Genomic DNA, 18878 nt, shown 5'->3' with positions numbered 1-18878 from the left:
GACACTATACAAAATAAAATTACAATTGTATTTTGTTGCCATAAGACACTGCTTATTCTTACAACAATGAGTCTCTTCTACTCGGAGTGAAGCTTTTTCTGTAGTAGAGGATAAAAGGATAATTACTTTTTGTCCAATTTTTTTCTTCTCCCTCAGAGTAAGTCAAGGACATTGCGGTTTGTGTAGATTTTTACAGGTTAACCTGTGCTAAGTTGCGTGGGTGCCAGTCACTAGCTTACACAAGTGCCGCACATCTACATTAGGGCTGTGCACCCATGTAGCTACACTGGTGCAAAAATCCCCAGTGCGGACACGTCCGCTGACTTTTTTGTTTTGTTTTGTTCCAGTAGACATGTAAGAGGTCAGCACTCCTGTTTCATATCCCATTATAAAACATTAGTAGATGCAAGGTGACCCCTACCTTCCCTCTCCCTCCCCAAGAAATTTTACCTGCAAGATCTGACTTTGTTAGGCATACATTTCTGTCAAGTTGCAAGCTGGGTAAATTTCAGCTCACATTTTTGAGGGTGAAGAGGAGTGGGTCGGTATTTGATGTTAATGAGAGTGGTTCTTCTGCATGGGAGTTAGATACAGTAACATTCTAAGGTCTTGTCTACACTGCCACTTTACAGCGCTGCAACTTTCTCGTGCAGGGGTGTGAAAAAAACACCACTCTGAGCACTGAAAGTTTCAGAGCTGTAAAGTGGCAGTGTAGACAGTGCATCAATGCTGGGAGCCGTGCTCCGAGCCCTGGTAGCTACTCCCCTTGTGGAGGTGGGTGCTGCGACTACACAAGCCACGTTAATGCGCTGCTGCAGCAGCGCTTTAACGTTGCTATTGAAGACGTGTCCTTACCGTCTTGCTTTTTAAGGATCTTCGATGGGTTAGGCAGGGTACATGTCCTGGGGACTTCTCACTGAAATGCACTACTTGGTTAGCATTCTGTTTGACAAGACCTGGGACCCTGGAGCTTCCCGGCATTTGTGTTCTAAACTGATGGACTTTTGAGAGGTAAAGACAGTGACACTGCTGAGAAGCTGTGAAGAGCTATCCAGGACAAAATTCTCCACTGTGCTGTGCCTGATTTGCGCCAGTGGTGTGGCATAAAGTGATAGTCCCATAGCAGACTATCATTCTAGTGTAGGGCATCTCCGGTGGGGGGGAAGGTCCAAGTAGCGGGGCATATGCACACACAGCTCATGAATGTAGCTGGCGTAATCAGGACTTTCCTGAACCTTGTGCCTTTCCGTTGGGATCAGCAAGGTACACAGGTGGCCCAGGAGGCGTTAAGCCACCTTGTAGCCAGGGTGCCCCTCAAACTGATGGGCTGAGCTCCTATGCATGATAAGGCCAAGTATCTTGAGACTGTTATTTCCTGTTATACAGAACTAAAAGTCAGCTGCACTGTATTTCTTAAGGGGAAAAGATAATATTTTACTTATTAGATACTTGAAAAAAATTATTGGGAGTGAGAAACTACAAATCTTGCATTCCTGGCAAGTCACATTCAGCTACCTTTTGAAAAAAGGCATTAATATGATGATTTTGGGGTGGTCAGGAACTGGTACTATTTTTGATTTTTTTTTATCCTTTTTCATTCTATTTTAGGGAAGTTAATTCAGATAAGTTTATTGTTTATAACACTATTCCATCTGTGACCTATTGCGTTTACCTTATATATACACACAGGTAATGATAGCTCTGTGCAGAGAGCTCTTGAGAATGGTTCAAGGATTTGGAAGAGCAGTAGCCCTCTTACTTACCCAATGCCTGAATTATCAGAAGGTTTTTTTGTAGTAGATGATCTTAGTTTTAGTTAAACAGATTGCACTGCAAAATATCCTTCAGGATAAGGATCCTGCTGAACCCTCATGTTTATGCCTGTTGGTTCAGGCATATGAAGGCTTACTGGTTCCCTGAGGAGTTAACTATGGGTTAGTGGATAGAGTCATAGATGTTGGAAAAGGAGCATTTAAAATTAGTACAGCAGAGCTACGTCATTGAGGCCATGTAGAATGCTTTTGTTGGGTTGGACAGTTTCCTACATTTTAAGCTGTTGAAAATGGTTGCGTCTGTATTTCAGCACTGCCTCCTGGAAATATATCCACAAAAATGTTCTGTTCTTCCAGCTGATCTTCCTTTCCTCACCTATGCACACAACTCCCTCTTCAGCCTCTTCTCCCCCGCCCGCCCCCCCAAAAAAAAGAGAGAGAGAGAGAGAGAGAATGAATTGATTGAAGGGGGACCACGGAAGAATGACTTGGGGATTATACAGTCAAAAAGAGTCATCAAAGATAACGGAAAGTTAGCTGCATTCTCTAGTTTTGTGGGGAGGGGTACTGGTGGATAGGAGCTCAGGAAGAAAAACTCTAGTTCAGTATGTTTTACCACAAGAATGCACTCTGCATATTCCTCTAGCATTAACTGAACTTTCTGCAAGCTCCTCCTTGCTTTTGTAGTCATTCTTCCTAGTAGTATACCAATGGAGACAGCTGGGAATACCAGGCAGGAGAAGGAGTAGTACCAGAACCTGGACACCAACGAAGACTTATACAGTAATTGAGTCTCTTCTGTCAATAGACAGCTGTTCTGATAGGCAGTTATATTTGGCTTGCCAGGAGCACGTAACCACTTTGAGCAAGCAATGTGATAAGCACTTGTCTACTTATTTCCTTTTTTTGTGTGTTAAAAGCAGGGGGAAAGAGCAAACAGGACTGGGAAATTCTGCTGTACCAATATATACAATGTGTACCAGATGCACCCTGTTCCTCTTGCTTCCCAGGTGAGGCCAGCTGGAGCTTAATTTGGTCTTAAATCTGTCTATAGAATGTTTATACACTTTTTTTTGAGAAACAGCATTATGAAATAGTGTTATGGCACTTGTCATCCTTAGCATGCTTGCCATGCCTTGGCACCGGCTGTTTACAGCATAGCACCCGGAGGCTAAGTAAAGATTGCCTTTTAAGGTAAAGAGACGCTATGAGAATATGAAAGAAAAAAGTTTCCCTGGCATGCAGGGAACATTCTTCCTTCCTCCTCCTCCTCTTAAATAAACTATTAGTAACTTTTAAAAACAGAACAAAAATGAAAAAGCAAGGCCAGGGATGCTGCCAAAGACATTTTATTCTGCGCAGCCCCCTTAGAGCTACACTGTAACTGGATTCTGGAAATGACCCAGGATGGGAGAAGAGAAGAATGAAACTCTGAGGTGGGGTCTGTCGGAGGGCTAGAAAGGGAGGAAAACATAATAGACACTGGGCAAAAAGACTGTCTCCTTCCCTTCCTGATGTCCCATGGAAATAATCTGACCACAACAGTCTACGAACAAGTTGGCTGTGTTGTAATGGAATCTAGGCTTACTTTGTAATGATAATTTATACAGCCCTTCTATACGGATGCTCTTCCTTTCCTTTCTTTTGTTTTCCTTTCCAACCTTGAAAATATGCATATTTCCAGACTTCGGTTGATATGCTGGATCTAGCACCATATAGTGTCTTTCTCGTTGGAGTGGCACTGACTCTAGATAATACAGGCTATGATACTGCAGAAAAACTTAGCCTTTTAAAATCTACACTTGAAATGCAAAGCCAAATATTACCAACTGTGACAGGACTAGAGCCCTGATACACAATATAGCACAGCCCAAAGCAAAGGGAGGTTGCAGCTGCCACTTTGGCATCCTGGCAGATGATGAAACCATACATAGTATATGTCCATGCTCTCGTCTGCTATCCTGTGGGGGGAGGAGGAGGAAGGGAGAAGCAGTATCTTAGGTTTTCATTATTGATAGGTAATGATTTTGTAGGGAGAGGGAAACATGAGGATCATCTCAGACTGTTCTCAAGGGCGGTCAGAGTTAGCGGGTGTACTTTGCCTCTTCAAATGCAGCCCAGCATTGACAATTGCCTTGCCTACCATAGAGGTAAGTTTTTGTTGTTTTAAGCCTTTGATTATCAGGGAGCTGTCTTAAGGCGTGAGAATTCCAACCCCCCCCCTCCCCGCCCCATACTTAACTAAAATAAGAAGTGTTGTTTTTTTTAAGTGGGGGGGGGGGAGGGGTAGATGGAGATTGTGGTTTGGTGGGAAGAGGGGAGAGGTAGGGGGAAGGAAGGGCTGAGAGTGGGAAAGCAGCCACCTCTGTCCTGTAAAAACATCAGTGCTGTTTGCTGCCTCATTGTTCTTGATGGGAGTTCCTTGCCTAGAACTTAAATGGAAGTCATAAATGTTAGGTCATAAACTGTTTCCTTCCTTCTGTGAACAGATTCAAAACTCTGACACTTAGGCAGAATAACCCTAAGTAGAAATTAACTGATAACTGATTTCCAGTAGAGGAGCCTGGGGCTTTCAATTTTTAATTAATCCCTCATTGATTATGCTGATTATGGGGAAAAGGATAATGGTAATGAAGAAATCTATTAATGGTTAATTTACATTTCCCCATAAAGCCTTGGACTTTCTCATGGATGGCTGAAATCTCTGGTGTTGTCTTCTGCGAAGAGAGCACATAGAAGCATGAGATTTTTCTTCAAGTTGTTTATACTCGCTTTCGCTTTTCACCCACCTCCCATTTGATTTATTACACAGAAGGGAGGTGAAGAGAGAAGCTGAAATTAAAACATCCAACAAAATTGTCTTCTTGAATTGCATCCCTTTTGAGCTCTCTTCCCTGCAAAGCATCAAACATGAAGGAATTCAAGGCCTAGAAGATATGCTTAAAATATTGGCTCACTGCCTGTATAATTCCACATTAGCTCATGTTTTAAGAGGCCAATTTGTGTCTTTGGAGACTACTGAAAAGGTAGCATCTGACAAGAATGCTTCACACTATAATTTTATCAGTGGATGTTAAAAAAATTCTAGATGTGTATTCATTCCTTTTTCTTTTTGAAATCTCAAGAATAAAATCCAGGCAAACATGTTTTGGCAGTGTCTGGGCTTATGACATCAATATGTACAGTAGTATGGCAGGGAATGTGTGCAGGTGTAAGGCATTGTAGCATTTCTGGGTTGCTGGGTTTGTAAATCACCCACTGAATTGTTCCAGTTTGAAACACAGCATTTAAATCCACATGTGCATTTCTTAACAATTTTCAAAACATTCAATATTTTGAAAATATGCAGACTTTGGGAATTAGTATTTTGGACTACTTTATAAGTAGCTAAATAGATAACTTCAAATAACTTCTTTGATTCATTTGTTTTCAAAATGAAATGTAGTAAATTTTATATGGGTATCTTTTTGTTTTTAAAAATTGATAAACATTAAGCTTTTGGAAAGATTTTTTTTATTAAATTTGCTCAGTAAAGGTTTTTTCTATGCTATTTTTATATCCATTTTTTAAAGTTTGAGTGCACTTAATTTAAAAAATTGCACATTCAGACCACTAAAGCCAAGTGGTCCCAATGTAAGGGAGGTGCTTTGCCCTGAATCTCCTGTTTTTTGTTAGGATTTATCACTGCAAAACCTTAATCTTGGATGTTGCCTGAGATCATGATTTAGCCATTTTAAAAAGTATCTATAAATTACTAGCTACTGTGACGTTGTGCAGTCTATATGGTTTTATAAAAACATGATAATAAATGAATATAATGTAACTGGAATATGCTTCATGCAAAAGGTCTCTTGTAAGGTATCATTACAAAGCTTATAATCTACTGAGTGTGATCATCCTATTTGTATAAATGTACCACTCTTGTATCTGAGCCTAGAAATATGAAATATAACTCTGAGGGCCTATTGTAATTATGCAAAGTGTGGGCCATTAATGGTGGTTTGGAATCTTAATGACTCCCATTGTCTGCAGATGGCTGTGTTTACCTGTGAGTCTTCCTGTATATGTGTGTGCTGGCAAGTGGGTAATGAAGTCTTGCGGTGACATGTGATCATGTCACCTGAACTGGAATCCATCTTTAACCTGGTGCTTTTCCGGGGGGCGGGGAGGGAATGGAAACCCAGAGGGACAAAGGGTTCCCGCCTTATGCAAAAGGTATATAAAGGGGTGGAAGAGAACAGAGGAGGGGAGGAGCCATCATGAAGAATCCCCTAGCTATCACCTGAGCTGGAACAAGAGCTGTACCAGGGGAAAGAATTGTGCCCAGGCCTGGAAGGTGTCCAGTCTGAGAAAAAACTTACTGAAGCATCTCTGAGGGTGAGATTATCTGTATTCAGTTTGATTAGACATAGATTTGCGCATTTTATTTTATTTTGCTTGGTGACTTACTTTGTTCTGTCTGTTACTACTTGGAACCACTTAAATCCTACTTTCTGTATTTAATAAAATCACTTTTTTCCTTATTAATTAACTCAGAGTATGTATTAATACCTGGGGGAGCAAACAACTGTGCATATCTCTCTATCAGTGTTATAGAGGGCGAACAATTTGAGTTTACCCTGTATAAGCTTTATACAGGGTAAAACGGATTTATTTGGGTTTAGACCCCATTGGGAGTTGGGCATCTGAGTGCTAAAGACAAGCACACTTCTGTGAGCTGTTTTCAGGTAAACTTGCAGCTTTGGGGCAAGTAATTCAGACCCTGGGTCTGTGCTGGAGCAGACGGGAGTGTCTGGCTCAGCAAGACAGAGTGCTGGAGTCCTGAGCTGGCAGGGAAAACAGGAATAGAAGTAGTCTTGGTACATTAGGTGGCAGCTCCCGAGGGGATTTCTGTGATCCAACCCGTCACAGCTACAAATCAGTATTTCATTGGCCTCAACTCCAGATTCTTAATCCATAGTCTTCCTTTCTCCTTTTCCTGGGGATTTGGGATGGGTTGTGAGTTTTGAGGCTTGGCTAATGGGGAGACAGGAAACCTGGCATAGAATGCTTATCAGACTTGCTATGTCAATTTCCACTGAAGTATCAAACTCTTTTGATTCTTGGGTTGGAATTTTGACGTTGGATTACATTCCTCCAGGGGCGGGAGGGATGGGGGAGACTAAGTGGAGTGTTGCACGCAGGTCTCTGCTCCTTTTCACTGCTTTCTATTATCATCACCTTAGACTTTTTTTTCAAGATTGTGATGCGATGCTGTTAATAAAAACACCTCAGATAGGCAAGCCACTGGTGACTGTGCAAAACTAGTTAATTTGTTGGGAGTGATGAAGCAGATTTTGCCTTTATTAAGTAAATCCAAGTGTTAGATATATTCTGTGAAGTGTCACAACAGCACCTTAGGCCTTGGCTACACTCGGGACTTCACAGCGCTGCCACGGCAGCGCTGTGAAGCGCAAGTGTAGTCGCGCCGCCAGCGCTGCGAGAGAGCTCTCGCAGCGCTGTATGTACTCCACCTCTCCGAGGGGAGTAGCTTGCAGCGCTGCGAGCGAGCATGCAGCACTGCAGGCACTGATTACACTGGCGCTTTACAGCGCTGTACTCGCTGCGCTCAGGGGGGTGTTTTTTCACACCCCTGAGCGCAGCAAGTTGCAGCGCTGTACAGCACCAGTGTAGCCAAGGCCTTAAAAATAGCTACCATGGGTTTGCTGGATAAAACACTCTGGAACAGTGGAATAGTGTGATGCTCAACTTAAACATCAACGTAAACTACTGAATTTGATAAGGAAGTTACTTAGGCCTGGTTTGTGTCACTTAAACTTGTGAAAACCCCATCAACCTGTTTAAATAACTTCAGTTTAACTCAGTAATTTACCAATGCAAGTTACATTGATTTTAAACTAGGTTAAACTGCATCTATGTTGTGGGGTAGGGAGGTTGTATTGGTTTCACTAGATCAGTTTTAAAATGTGAGAAACCGGTGCAACTTTTTAAATAGACAAGCCAGTTTCCACTTGTGAAATAGGGATAATACTTACTTCATATGGTATTGAGGCTAAACAGTTGTTCGGTGCTTTGACCATGCAAAGCTCCAAAGTGGTATTTAGGCCAATGAAGTTATTTGGCTTCTAGTCAAGGAGGATATGAAAGAGGGATGGGGGAGAGAGATGGGGTTTCAGATCTTGATTAACTGAACAGATATAACAAAGACACCTGGGAAATAGCCATTTTTACTAAATCTCTTTAAGAAAAATAAAATGCAGCTAGTTAAAGGAAGTAATCAGTGACCCAGATGGCTTGTCAGTCAGTCGTGGTTGTCCTCTACCTTTTGTTTTTCTAGAAATATCCCAGGGAGGCTTACAGCTAAAATGTTTTTTCAGATGAATACAAAGCAGAGAGTATGGAAGCCCTGCTAGAAGCACAGCTGCAATGACTATATTGTCTGGCTCGAGCTAGTTTACTTAACCTTCTTCTAAAACACTTTACATAGTGACCTCCCTACTGTCTGTGTCCTTTCTTTCTGCGCCCCCCTCCCGCACTCCTTCACAGGCTGATGTGATTTGTGCCTGTGGCATTTTCTTCAACAGAGCTCTTTTCTGATATGACCTTTACTGGGAGCAGTGCGAGGAATTAGTTTGCAGTCTTGCTTTACCTGTGTATAAACACAGCTGAGCTGTTTCCTCAGAGAGAGCAGGGGAGATGTGAACTGATCTCTCATCACAACAGATGAAGAAAAAATGCTTGGATGCTTCATGAAGGATGTTTTCCATTGACATTTAAACACTGATATGGGGCAAATTTTCAGGAAGCCCCCTTAACCGTACCCAAAAACCAACCATCCAGACTTTTATACAAAAGACAAATGCATGTGCGTACTCGGCAGGTGCAGCTAAGGCTTGATAAATGTCGATATCAGAAAAGCTTAATTACAGAGTTCTCTCTGGTCTTTGTCTAGAAGGGCATAGGTTGCAGAATTTGAATCAAGACTTGATTTTTTTTCTCAGTGTTGACACTGCAGTGTAGGACTAGGAGTGCTGCTTTTTGATAGGTGCCATCCTTTTTAAGGTCACATTTTTAAGGAGACATTGGATCAAGCTCTCTAGTGATTACCCAGGTAGACGGTGGATTCTGTGATGTTCCTTGAACACAGTGGTATTAATTCCAGTGTCCTGGTTATCACCCTTCCTCTATTTTAAGTAGCTTCTAACAGCGAAGCTGCTCATATTTGTCGGTAGATACCACTGTCAGCGTGTTTTTCTTCAGCTGAGAGAATGCTCTGGGATATCTTGAAAGAGGCTACATAAACCATTTTTTTCTTATTTATGTGGCTTTTTTATATTAAATCGAGAATGTGGAAAGGGCTTCTGGACATATGCTTTTTATAACCTATAAAAAGCATGAAAAATATTTCATCAAGAGCCTTTGGAAATGTTTCATAGTGAGTGTTTTCCTAGAAGCAGCCTCTCAGCTGAAGTAACTGTAAACTTGATTGAAGGATTGGGGTAGAAAGGAGGAGGTAACTTTTTAACCTATATTTGTAGGTAACTATATTTATCAACATTAAATTAATGTATGGGCCTCAGTTTTTCCAGTTTATTTGGAAAGTAGTACCAACATCTGTGCTCTTACTCAAGTGTGATCACCTTTTAAAAATGTTTCTGTAATGTTGTGGCATGGTGCAGTGAACATAAACATGTAAAATACTTAGTACTGGCTATCATCGTCCACACTAGAGCCAGCACTTTGCACCTGGGAATCTGGGGTTCATGAAAACAATTAATTCAGCTTTGGTTGCTAGGTTGGAGCGTTGCTTTGCAATTTCACAAGCTTGATCAGTCCAGCACTTGATGTTCTTAAGATTCTCTTGAGTCTAATTATTGTGCACTACAATATTTTTTATTATATATCACTATTACCAATACACACTGAAAACTCACTGGTAGAAACAATTTTTATGGTGGTTCTTCAACACTGCATCGATGCAGCTATGCCCCTGTAGCACGTCTAGTGAAGACATGCTATGTCAACAGGAGAATGCTCTACCGTCAGCATAATTACTCCCATCTCAACGAGAGGTGGAAGCTATATCGGCGGGAGAGCATTTCCCACTGTCGTAGCTTGGTGTAGACACCGCTTTAAGTCGATGTAACATACATCACTCGAGGGTGGCTTTTTCACACCCCTGCATGACGTAAGTTGCATCGACTTAAGCGGTAGTGTAGACAAGCCCTCAGTAGCTAAACGAGGTGAGCAAAATTTTTCCTACTGCCAGTTGAAGTTTGATATTCAAGTGTCTTGGTGATATGAATAAACCTTCATATTTTGTGATCATGTATCTATTTGGCCAGTGGGACATTGTCCTCAACTTAATATTTTTGAGAAGGGGACTAAAATATTGGAAAGGGAACTAATTCTCCTTCAGGAAGTTAATCTTCATGGTACTGGAGATCTAAACTGGGCATTTTGTAGAGGGATTTGGCGCCCATTGTGATGTCTCGATGCTGCAATGACACAAAATGGTCGCATGGTCAGCAGCATAAAACGGCTGTTCCTATGCAGAGGTAAGCTTTTTTTTTAAGATGGGGCATAGCCATTTGTGTGCAGAAACGATGTTCAGAAACTTGCAGACTCAGTGAAAGTAAATTGTTCTGTACTGAAACTGGGGAGAGGCATTGGATGAGGATGAAGTTGGAACAACCCACTTACTCACTGAAAAGCTGACTCCGCACATCTGGCTTTCTCCTGTGGTTCCCGCCAGTAGCCTGTCTGCACGACAGGCCAGCTTTGACCTCTTAATCCCTCTTTCCCCCCTCCTCCTTCCCATGGAAGGTTGCTCTTGCCTGATGTGGCATAGCATCATTCTTCCATGTCTTAGGCATTTGATGTAGCACTATCCTACAGAAGAGACAGGAGTCAGATTCTCTTCTCCCTCAGAGCATTGTTTTACACTAATCTCAGCCAATAGCAATTTAGTGAAACTTTTCACGCCAGCCTCTCTGGGATGAGGACATTAAATGCACCTTGCTGCTTTTTGCTCCAGTTTTAAACTGGTTTCAGTTTTGAAAACACCACCTATCTGTTGTTCTAAATGCCCTGAACCATCCCAAAACATGATTTTATTTTGCATGTATGGTAATTTCCATTGAGACCCTCTGCACCTGTAAAGGTGCAGGACAGAATCTGCCTACGTTGGTTTGAGCAGTGGCAGGGTGATGTAGGTCTCTGCTTGGAATGGAGCAATTCAGTGGCCTTGAGTGCTTTGGGTTAGCTAGGGGCTAAGTACATAGTTTCAACTGGATTTATACTGTTTACTGCCAGGATAAACTGGTTCCAAGTCTGAGTGTAGCATTCCTGCAAAAGAAAGGTCGAACAGGCTGCTTCATCTGTTTACAGTCAAGATACTTTGATTAAAACCAAAGACTGACTCCTGAAAAAGATTTTCTTCTGGTGTTACGATAGTTTTTCAATGATGAACACTTCAAGTTCTGAGAAAATTCTGGTAGAACTAGAGACAAAGCATCCAAGTATACCTTGCATAAGTCGGTTTGTGTCTCAAAGCAGCAAATGCATCTTTCCTGAACCTTTCTCATGTCTAGAGCTCAACATTATACTTCGAAGTTCACTGCAACTGCAGGGATGAAGGCAAGAGTTACGTTATCAAACCCAGAGTTGTTCTAACTTTACAGCCCTCCAGAGTTATACCTCTGTCCACTGTAAAACGTAGGATTTTAACATGAAGAAAATGTATCCAAGTTGACACACAATGTCCCCTGCCTGGGAAGTAGTTTGAAGAATTAGTTTGTAGGCCAGGTTCTGTTTGTTAGACAAACTCAGGAGAGAAGTTTTGCAGATTTTTTTAAGCTTAGTTTGAATTCAGTGTTCTGAACAACGGGAAGGCAGGGGCTGAGTGAGGTGAGAAGCAGTATAATAAATCAGCCAGTCTTTGTATAGCTGGTTTTTAGTTTACTTTCATGGGCCATTCCTACTAGTTAAAACATGTTTGGGGTTACAAAAGTCCTCTTTCACAGCCATTTCATTAACCCTTACATTACTGTAGTTAGACCAAGTGTGACCTTCCCCTAACTGGCACTTACTATGAGATTTCTGTGCATCTGTGGCTTGTAAATACACTACATGTAAAATGTACAAATAGACAAGATGAGGCGTCCTCTGCAGCCTTGAAGATCTCTGATTTTTTTCTCTCTTCCTTACAACTGTCTTACTCAAGACTTTGCATGTTGTCTGCCTTCCTTCTGGCCAGTAAGGGGGGGGGGGGGGAGATAATGGGGGGGGGAGACAACTCTTCAATGTAAAGTCAGCATAGAGCAGGATTTCTCAAACTTCATTGCCACAATCCCCTTCTGACAACAAAAATTACTTCATGACCCACAGAAGTGGGACCGAAGTCCGAGCCCCACCGCCCTGGGGTGTGCAAAGCTTGAGGGCTTCAGCTCTGGGCAGTGGGGGAATTTAACCTGAGCCCTGCTGCCCAGGGCTGAAACCAAAGCCTGAGCCGCACCACCCAGGGATGAAGCCCTCGGGCTTCAGCTTCAGCCCTAGGCAGTGGGGCTCGGACTTCGGCTTCAGCCCCAGGCCACAGCAAGTCTAACACCAGCCCTGGCGACCCAATTAAAACAGGGTCGTGACCCACAGTTTGAGAACTGCTGGCACAGAGTAATATGAGGCACTCTTACATTGGCCTCCTAGTTTCTACCATCCCCGGGAGCAAGAGACCAGAAATCAAATCCAGGTCTCCCATACAACAGTGCAGAACACTGACTCACTGGTTTGGGCCACGTGAGTGTTTAAAAATGCTTTGAGGGGGTAGACTTAGAGTACCTAAGGAGTTAGATCCTGATAGTCATACATCTTTTGACGGAGGAAGGTTCATACTCCTCATTCAGGTTTTACTGAACCTTCAAGTGCCCTTTCTAGGAAGGATGTGTCTGATCCTTTGCAGCCATAATTACAGTTTACATACATCACAGACGGGCACTGTTTAAAGATTCTTTTGAAGTCTATATGCTGTCTGTATACAGCATGACTTCAAGGCCAGGTTTTCTTGGGATAGAATCCAGGCTAATTTCAATAGCACAATTTAAAGCAGTGATCTCCAAAGGTGGAATTGTCTTGCTTTTCTAGATTTGAAAAACATTTTGTCCTAAACCAAGAATGCCTGAGCTAAAATAATCTGAGCATTTGATACCCAACGTTCATGTTCCAGTGCTAAATGTACAATGTCTATTGTACTTGTTCAGCACTAGAATAGTCCCTTCCCCTTCTAGGTAGGTTAGTTTGTCACTGCAGAGACATGGGTGACTCGTAAATAAACAAAAGCTTGACAACATACATTGCTTTTTTGTTTAAAAACCCATCAGGAGCAGTGAGCATGTGGTGGGTCAGCACATTCAAACCATGATTCACTGAAGTCTAGCCACGGGATTATTGGCTTGGGTTGAGACTTACGTCTGCGAACCTTAAGGACAGGTCATAAGGAAAATGGTGGTGACTGGGACAGGCTCAGTTTCTTCTTTGTGAAACTTGATGAGGAAACAACAAGGAGTCCGGTGGCACCTTAAAGACTAACAGATTTATTTGGGCATAAGCTTTCGTGAGATGCATGGAGTGAAAATTACAGATGCAGGCATTATTATACTGACACATGAAGAGAAGGGAGTTAACTCACAAGTGGAGAACCAGTGCTGACGGGGCCAATACAATCAGGGTGGATGTAGTTCACTCCCAATAATTGATGAGGAGGTGTCAATTCCAGGAGAGGAAAAGTTGCTTCTGTAATGAGCCAGCCACTTCCAGTCGCTATTCAAGCCCAAATTAATGGTATTAAGTTTGCAAATGAATTTTAGTTCTGCAGTTCTATCAAACCTTTGCCTACTCTGTCCCCATATCTACTCTAGCGACACCATCAGAGGATGCAATCACATCAGCCACACCATCAGGGACTCATTCACCTGCACATCTACTAATGTGATATATGCCAGCAATGCCCCACTGCCATGTACATTGGCCAAACCGAACAGTATCTACGTAAAAGAATAAATGGACACAAATCGGACATCAGGAATGGTAACATACAAAAGTCAGTAGGAGAACACTTCAATCTTCCTGGACATTCTATAACAGATTTAAAAGTAGCCATACTTGAACTAAAAAAACTTCCGAAACAGACTTCAAAGACAAACTGTAGAACTAAATTTCATTTGCAACTACATCCACCCTGATTGTATTGGCCCTGTCAACACTGGTTCTCCACTTGTGAGGTAACTCCCTTCTCTGCATGTGTCAGTATAACAATGCCTGCATCTGTAATTTTCACTCCATACATTTGAAGAAGTGGGTTTTTTACCCACGAAAGCTTATGTCCAAATAAATCTGTTCGTCTTTAAGGTGCCACCGGACTCCTTGTTGTTTTTGTGGATACAGACTAACACGGCTACCCCCGATACTTGATGAGGAAAAAGGCAAAAATGTGCCATATATGCAGGTCTACATCACCGCTACGTACAGATTTGAATCCGTGTCTAAAAAATGAGATGTCTGTTTTTATCCCAGTCTTTAGTGCATAGTTGCCTGCATAGTAAATGCTCAGTTTCGAACACCAGTTTGTCCCCATTCAGGAAAGGTGCAGAACTGGAGTAGTAAGGAGTGCTGCAGCTCAGGAGTGAGCTACAATATACTGCTAGAGCAGGGTTGGGGAGAGCTTGCAAAGCATTTGCTTGTGCCATTCCCTCGTTACCTCTGAATCTTTTTATTGCTCGTTTCCAACATCTTGTCCCCTGTCCGTCCCCCCACCCGCCTCCATCACAGGTACAAAATACTGCTGCATACAGCAAAGACTGTAGTAATTTTCATTGTAGTAGCTTCTGGAGGCCCCAACCAAGCTCAGTGCCTCCTTGCAAGTTCTTTGGGGCAGTGACAGTCTCTCACTGTGTGTCTTCACAGTATCTTGAGCAATCTAAATAGACAGTGCGAAAGATGTATAAATTAAAACAATCTGAAATTCAAGAAGCATCCAAAAGCTTTCATGATTATATTAACAATTTGTAAAGTCACTAGGTATGGGGCTTTTAATTATGTGGGTTTTATTATTATGCCTTAATAAAAGAAATTGGTGGAAAAAAGCAAAACACTTAAAGGTTGCTTGCTTGCAGTTTTGTAACTCTGAGTTCCTGCAGGGTTGCATGTCTTTTCTTTGCTGGTGCTGATAGTATGCTCCAGGCAAGGCTTCTAACAGCATAGACTCTTTCTCTGTTTGCTAATATTAAAATAAATTAGACCATGTACTACACAAGAGAACACATGCAGTGTACATGAGTGGGGGAGTTTGGATAAACCAGACCATATCAGTATGCTGTGGCTCCTTACCAGGAGTAATGGTAATATTTCTCTCTTTTTCTAATCCTTTGCAGGAAATCCAAGGGAAAACCAAATGGTAAAAAGCCAGTACCAGAAGAGAAGAAACTCTACCTAGAGCCAGAATACACAAAGTTGAGAATTACTGACTTTGAATTCAAGGAGCTAGTGATGTTACCGCGAGAAATAGACCTCAATGAGTGGCTAGCCAGCAATAGTAAGTAGTATGAACACAGCTCACAGCCTGATGCCCATACCCAAAAGGGGCTTTCATTTACATGGTCTCTTTTTACTGGTTTCAACACTAAAAGCCATTGAATGCTTTTGCATGTTTACTGTGCAATGCAGGTCATAATATCTTGAGTGATAACTAAGCTGTGTTTAGCATAAACCAACTGTGCTCTACAGGGTGGAAATGTTATTGCATTTCCCCCTTCTTCTCCCTCTCATTGTGACATTGGTGAGGACATTAAACTTTTTTTGAGGTCTCTTTTTAGGACCATCATTTTCCTTTTGAAGGGTCTGTTAAAACTGCTGGTTCAGTTGGAGGCATTGGTTTTCCAAAAACATTTTTAAGACCCTGACTTGCAGGCAAGTCCCAGTAAAGTTCCTTCGTTTTTATTTTGGGTTTGTTTGTTTTAAAGATAAAACTAAAAGTCTTTTAGCTGGATTTTCTTTCTCTTGCCATCTCCCATTGTAGCCCTTGTAGAGTTATTTTGAATTTTAAAGTTTACTCAAAGATAGTACTCACAGAAGTGGCTGACTAAAGATTATATGCAGGACCGGCTTTAGGAAGTGTGGGGCCCAATTCGAACATTTTCGGCGGGGCCCCGGCAGGGATGACTAACCAAAAAAAAAAACACCCTGTAAAAAAAAACCCTTTAATTTCTTCCATGTATTATTTACTTTCCATAACTATATAAATAATAAAATTATATATTATGTACATTGCATCATATATGCTGTTGATCGGTTATTAATGAGTTCCGTTTCACATGTGTGGGTCCCCGCCACTCCCTGGGGGTGTGCTAGGGTGACCAGATGTCCCGATTTTATTGGGACAGTTCCGAGTTTTGGATCTTTTTCTTATATAGGATCCTATTCTCCCCCCCCCCCCCCCCGGTCCTGATTTTCCACACTTGCTGTCTGGTCACCCTAGGGTGTGCACATGTGTGGGTCCCAGCTGCTTCCTGCCCCCCTCATTGAAGCAGGTGTGCAGGGTTATTGCCCTGGGAACTGCAGGGCACCAGTGGACATGGGTCTGGCTGGAGGTAGGGTCTGGCTGCAGGCAGGGCAAGGGGTGCAGGGCTGGCTGGAGACAGGGGGGTGTGGGGCGGGCTGGCTGGCTTCAGGCAGGGCCGCAGGGGGGTGCGGCAGAGGTTGGCTGCAGGCAGGGCAGGGGGTGCAAGGCTGGTGCGGGAAGGGCAGGGGGTGTGGAGCTGGCTGGCTTCGGGCAGGGCCGCAGGGGGGTGCAGCAGGGGTTGGCTGGAGACAGGGTAGAGGATGCGGCAGGGGCTGGCTGCGGGCAGGGGGTGCAGGGCTGGCTGGAGACGGGCTGGCTGTGGGCAGGGCAGGGGGTGCGGAGCTGGTACGGGCAGGGGGTGCAGCAGAGGCAGCTGGAGCCCCTGCCCTTTAAATAGCCCCCGAGTCCTCCACTATCCCAGGGCTCTGGGGGCTATTTAAAGGGCCCGGGGCTCCCCTGCTTCTACTGCCCCGGCCCTTTAAATAGCCGCGGGAGCCCTGGGGAAGCGGCGGGGCTCCGGTGGCTATTTAAAGGGCCGGGGCGGTAGAGGCAGCGGGAGCCTCAGATTTTTTAAATAGCCCCCAGAGCCCCGCAGCCCTACCCCAGGGCTCCAGCAGTGGGGCTCTGGTGGCAATTTAAAGGGCCTGGGCCCTTTAAATTGCCCCCTGGGGAACCTGGGCCACCCCGGTACGGCGCACTGGCTCTTGCCTGTACACCGTACCGGGGCTTGGGCGCAGGGTCCTCTTAGGCGCGGGGCCCGATTCAGGGGAATTGGTTGAATTGGCCTAAAGCCGGCCCTGATTATATGCTATGTACATTCCCCACTGCATCTCTATTCTGACCTGCAACGTCACCTGCTGCTACTCATATAGCTCTGCCAGTCCTAACCTTCAGTCACACCCAATCACGTTTATTTCTTAGCAGTGCATGCTAATTATGAGAGATTAATCTAAACTGCATGCTGGTTTTGTTAGGTGTACAAATGGTCATTCGGGTTTAGTCAGACACCACACTCACATTTGTATCTTGAGCAGGTTTTGAACTCTGATTTTAAGTCTGTACACTGTAACATTAAGACCCCCAAGTTCAGGAGTGTTAGGCCACTTTACCTGTTCATTTGTGGATTACCTGTCAGTGTTCTGATAAATAGCTTACATCTTTAAAATTTTTATTTTTCCTGTCTTTCTTTTTCAGCAACGACCTTCTTCCACCATATCAATTTACAGTATAGTACAATCTCAGAATTTTGCACAGGAGAGTCGTGTCAGACCATGGCAGTGTGCAATACGTAAGTGACAGCCTGCATGTGTTCACTGTTTGGACTGCTCCAACCGAGCCTCTAGACTCGGTGTGGATGGGTGTGTGGGTTTTGGAGTGCGTTAGGGGAAATAAGGAATGATCTCCTTATGATCTGCTAAGGACATGACAAATGCACACCTTTCCTGGAAACAGTGGAGGGCGGGGAAAATCCTGCTGATTCAGTAAAGGAGAGATGACCTCTTGGAAAACCAGCTCAGTCAGAAAAGCAGCAAGGTTATACTGCAGAAGCAAAATGCCTTGTTTGGGGTCTTGTAGGGGAGGAATGGAAAGTAAAACTGCAGACTGGGAAAGTCCATAGAAGGCAGGAAGGATAAAAGAAGAATAGTGAAAACCTCAGGGAGCACTCTCTGGTTGGAATGTGAACCGGGCACCAGGCCATTTGACAGATAACCTCCAGTCTGATGTGAACCATTGTCTGCCTCAGCTCTTGGGAGTAGAGAGCACAAGTGGAAGCTTCTCAAAGGGCAAAGGAAATGTTCTGTTTTTGTGTCTTTTCCCTCTCTAGGAGTGATCAAATCTTTTAAGTCTGGCTACCTGTCAGGTGTGAAAGAGAGCAGTGGTGCTTTAATGTGTTAAGGACACAGTGGAAAATGCAATTGGCTCAAAGTGGCCATTTTGAAATGGGGCTTTATTGCAAACTGCTGCTCTTGACTGAGAGATTCAGACATGAGGGAATCTGAGAGCTCCAGCAGGGTGTGATACGCTCCTGTGGTTTTTTCCCCTGATGCATACACTGATAATCCCACCCGCTTCTCCATTATGCGTCTTGAGATCTCTTCAATCTGTAGTGAAGATGGGTTTTCAAGGGGAAAACAAAACAGTAGTTAATGTCTTATCACATCAGTAGCTATAAAGATTATCCACAGCAAACACAGGCCTCTCTATTAAAATGACTAGTAATGATTGCATCATATTGCTATGTAATGCTAAATAGGTGATTGCTTCGTATACTGTGGCACTTCAGTAGAACTCCAGAGTTGTGTATTAACAACTCATACTGACATAGGCCTTGGCTACACTTGCGAGTTACAGCGCTGTAAAGCCTCCCCCAGCGCCGTAACTCACTCCCCGTTCACACTGGCAGGGCACTTGCAGCGCTGTATCTCCCTGGGTGCACCGCTGCAGATACTCCACCTCCCCGAGAAGCATAAGAGAGACAGCGGAGTGGGTACGAC

General features: G+C 43.4%; 1 protein-coding gene across 3 annotated transcripts in view; it reads left to right on the top strand.

Moving 5' to 3' along the window:
• Positions 1 to 18878, top strand: part of MOB2 (MOB kinase activator 2) — a 170488-nt gene that overhangs the window by 140782 nt on the left and 10828 nt on the right. For all 3 annotated transcript variants that reach the window (XM_024208954.3, XM_024208948.2, XM_024208939.1), the window contains exons 2-3: positions 15197 to 15357; positions 17578 to 17671. In XM_024208954.3, the coding sequence (XP_024064722.1) occupies positions 15197 to 15357; positions 17578 to 17671 (255 nt within the window). The remainder of the gene's footprint in view (positions 1 to 15196; positions 15358 to 17577; positions 17672 to 18878) is intronic.

Source organism: Terrapene carolina, unplaced genomic scaffold (genome assembly GCF_002925995.2).
Source record: "Terrapene carolina triunguis isolate 2854851 unplaced genomic scaffold, T_m_triunguis-2.0 Scaffold171, whole genome shotgun sequence".
NCBI classification, from domain to species: domain Eukaryota; kingdom Metazoa; phylum Chordata; order Testudines; family Emydidae; genus Terrapene; species Terrapene triunguis.
This window is presented reverse-complemented; position numbering and strand designations above follow the sequence as displayed.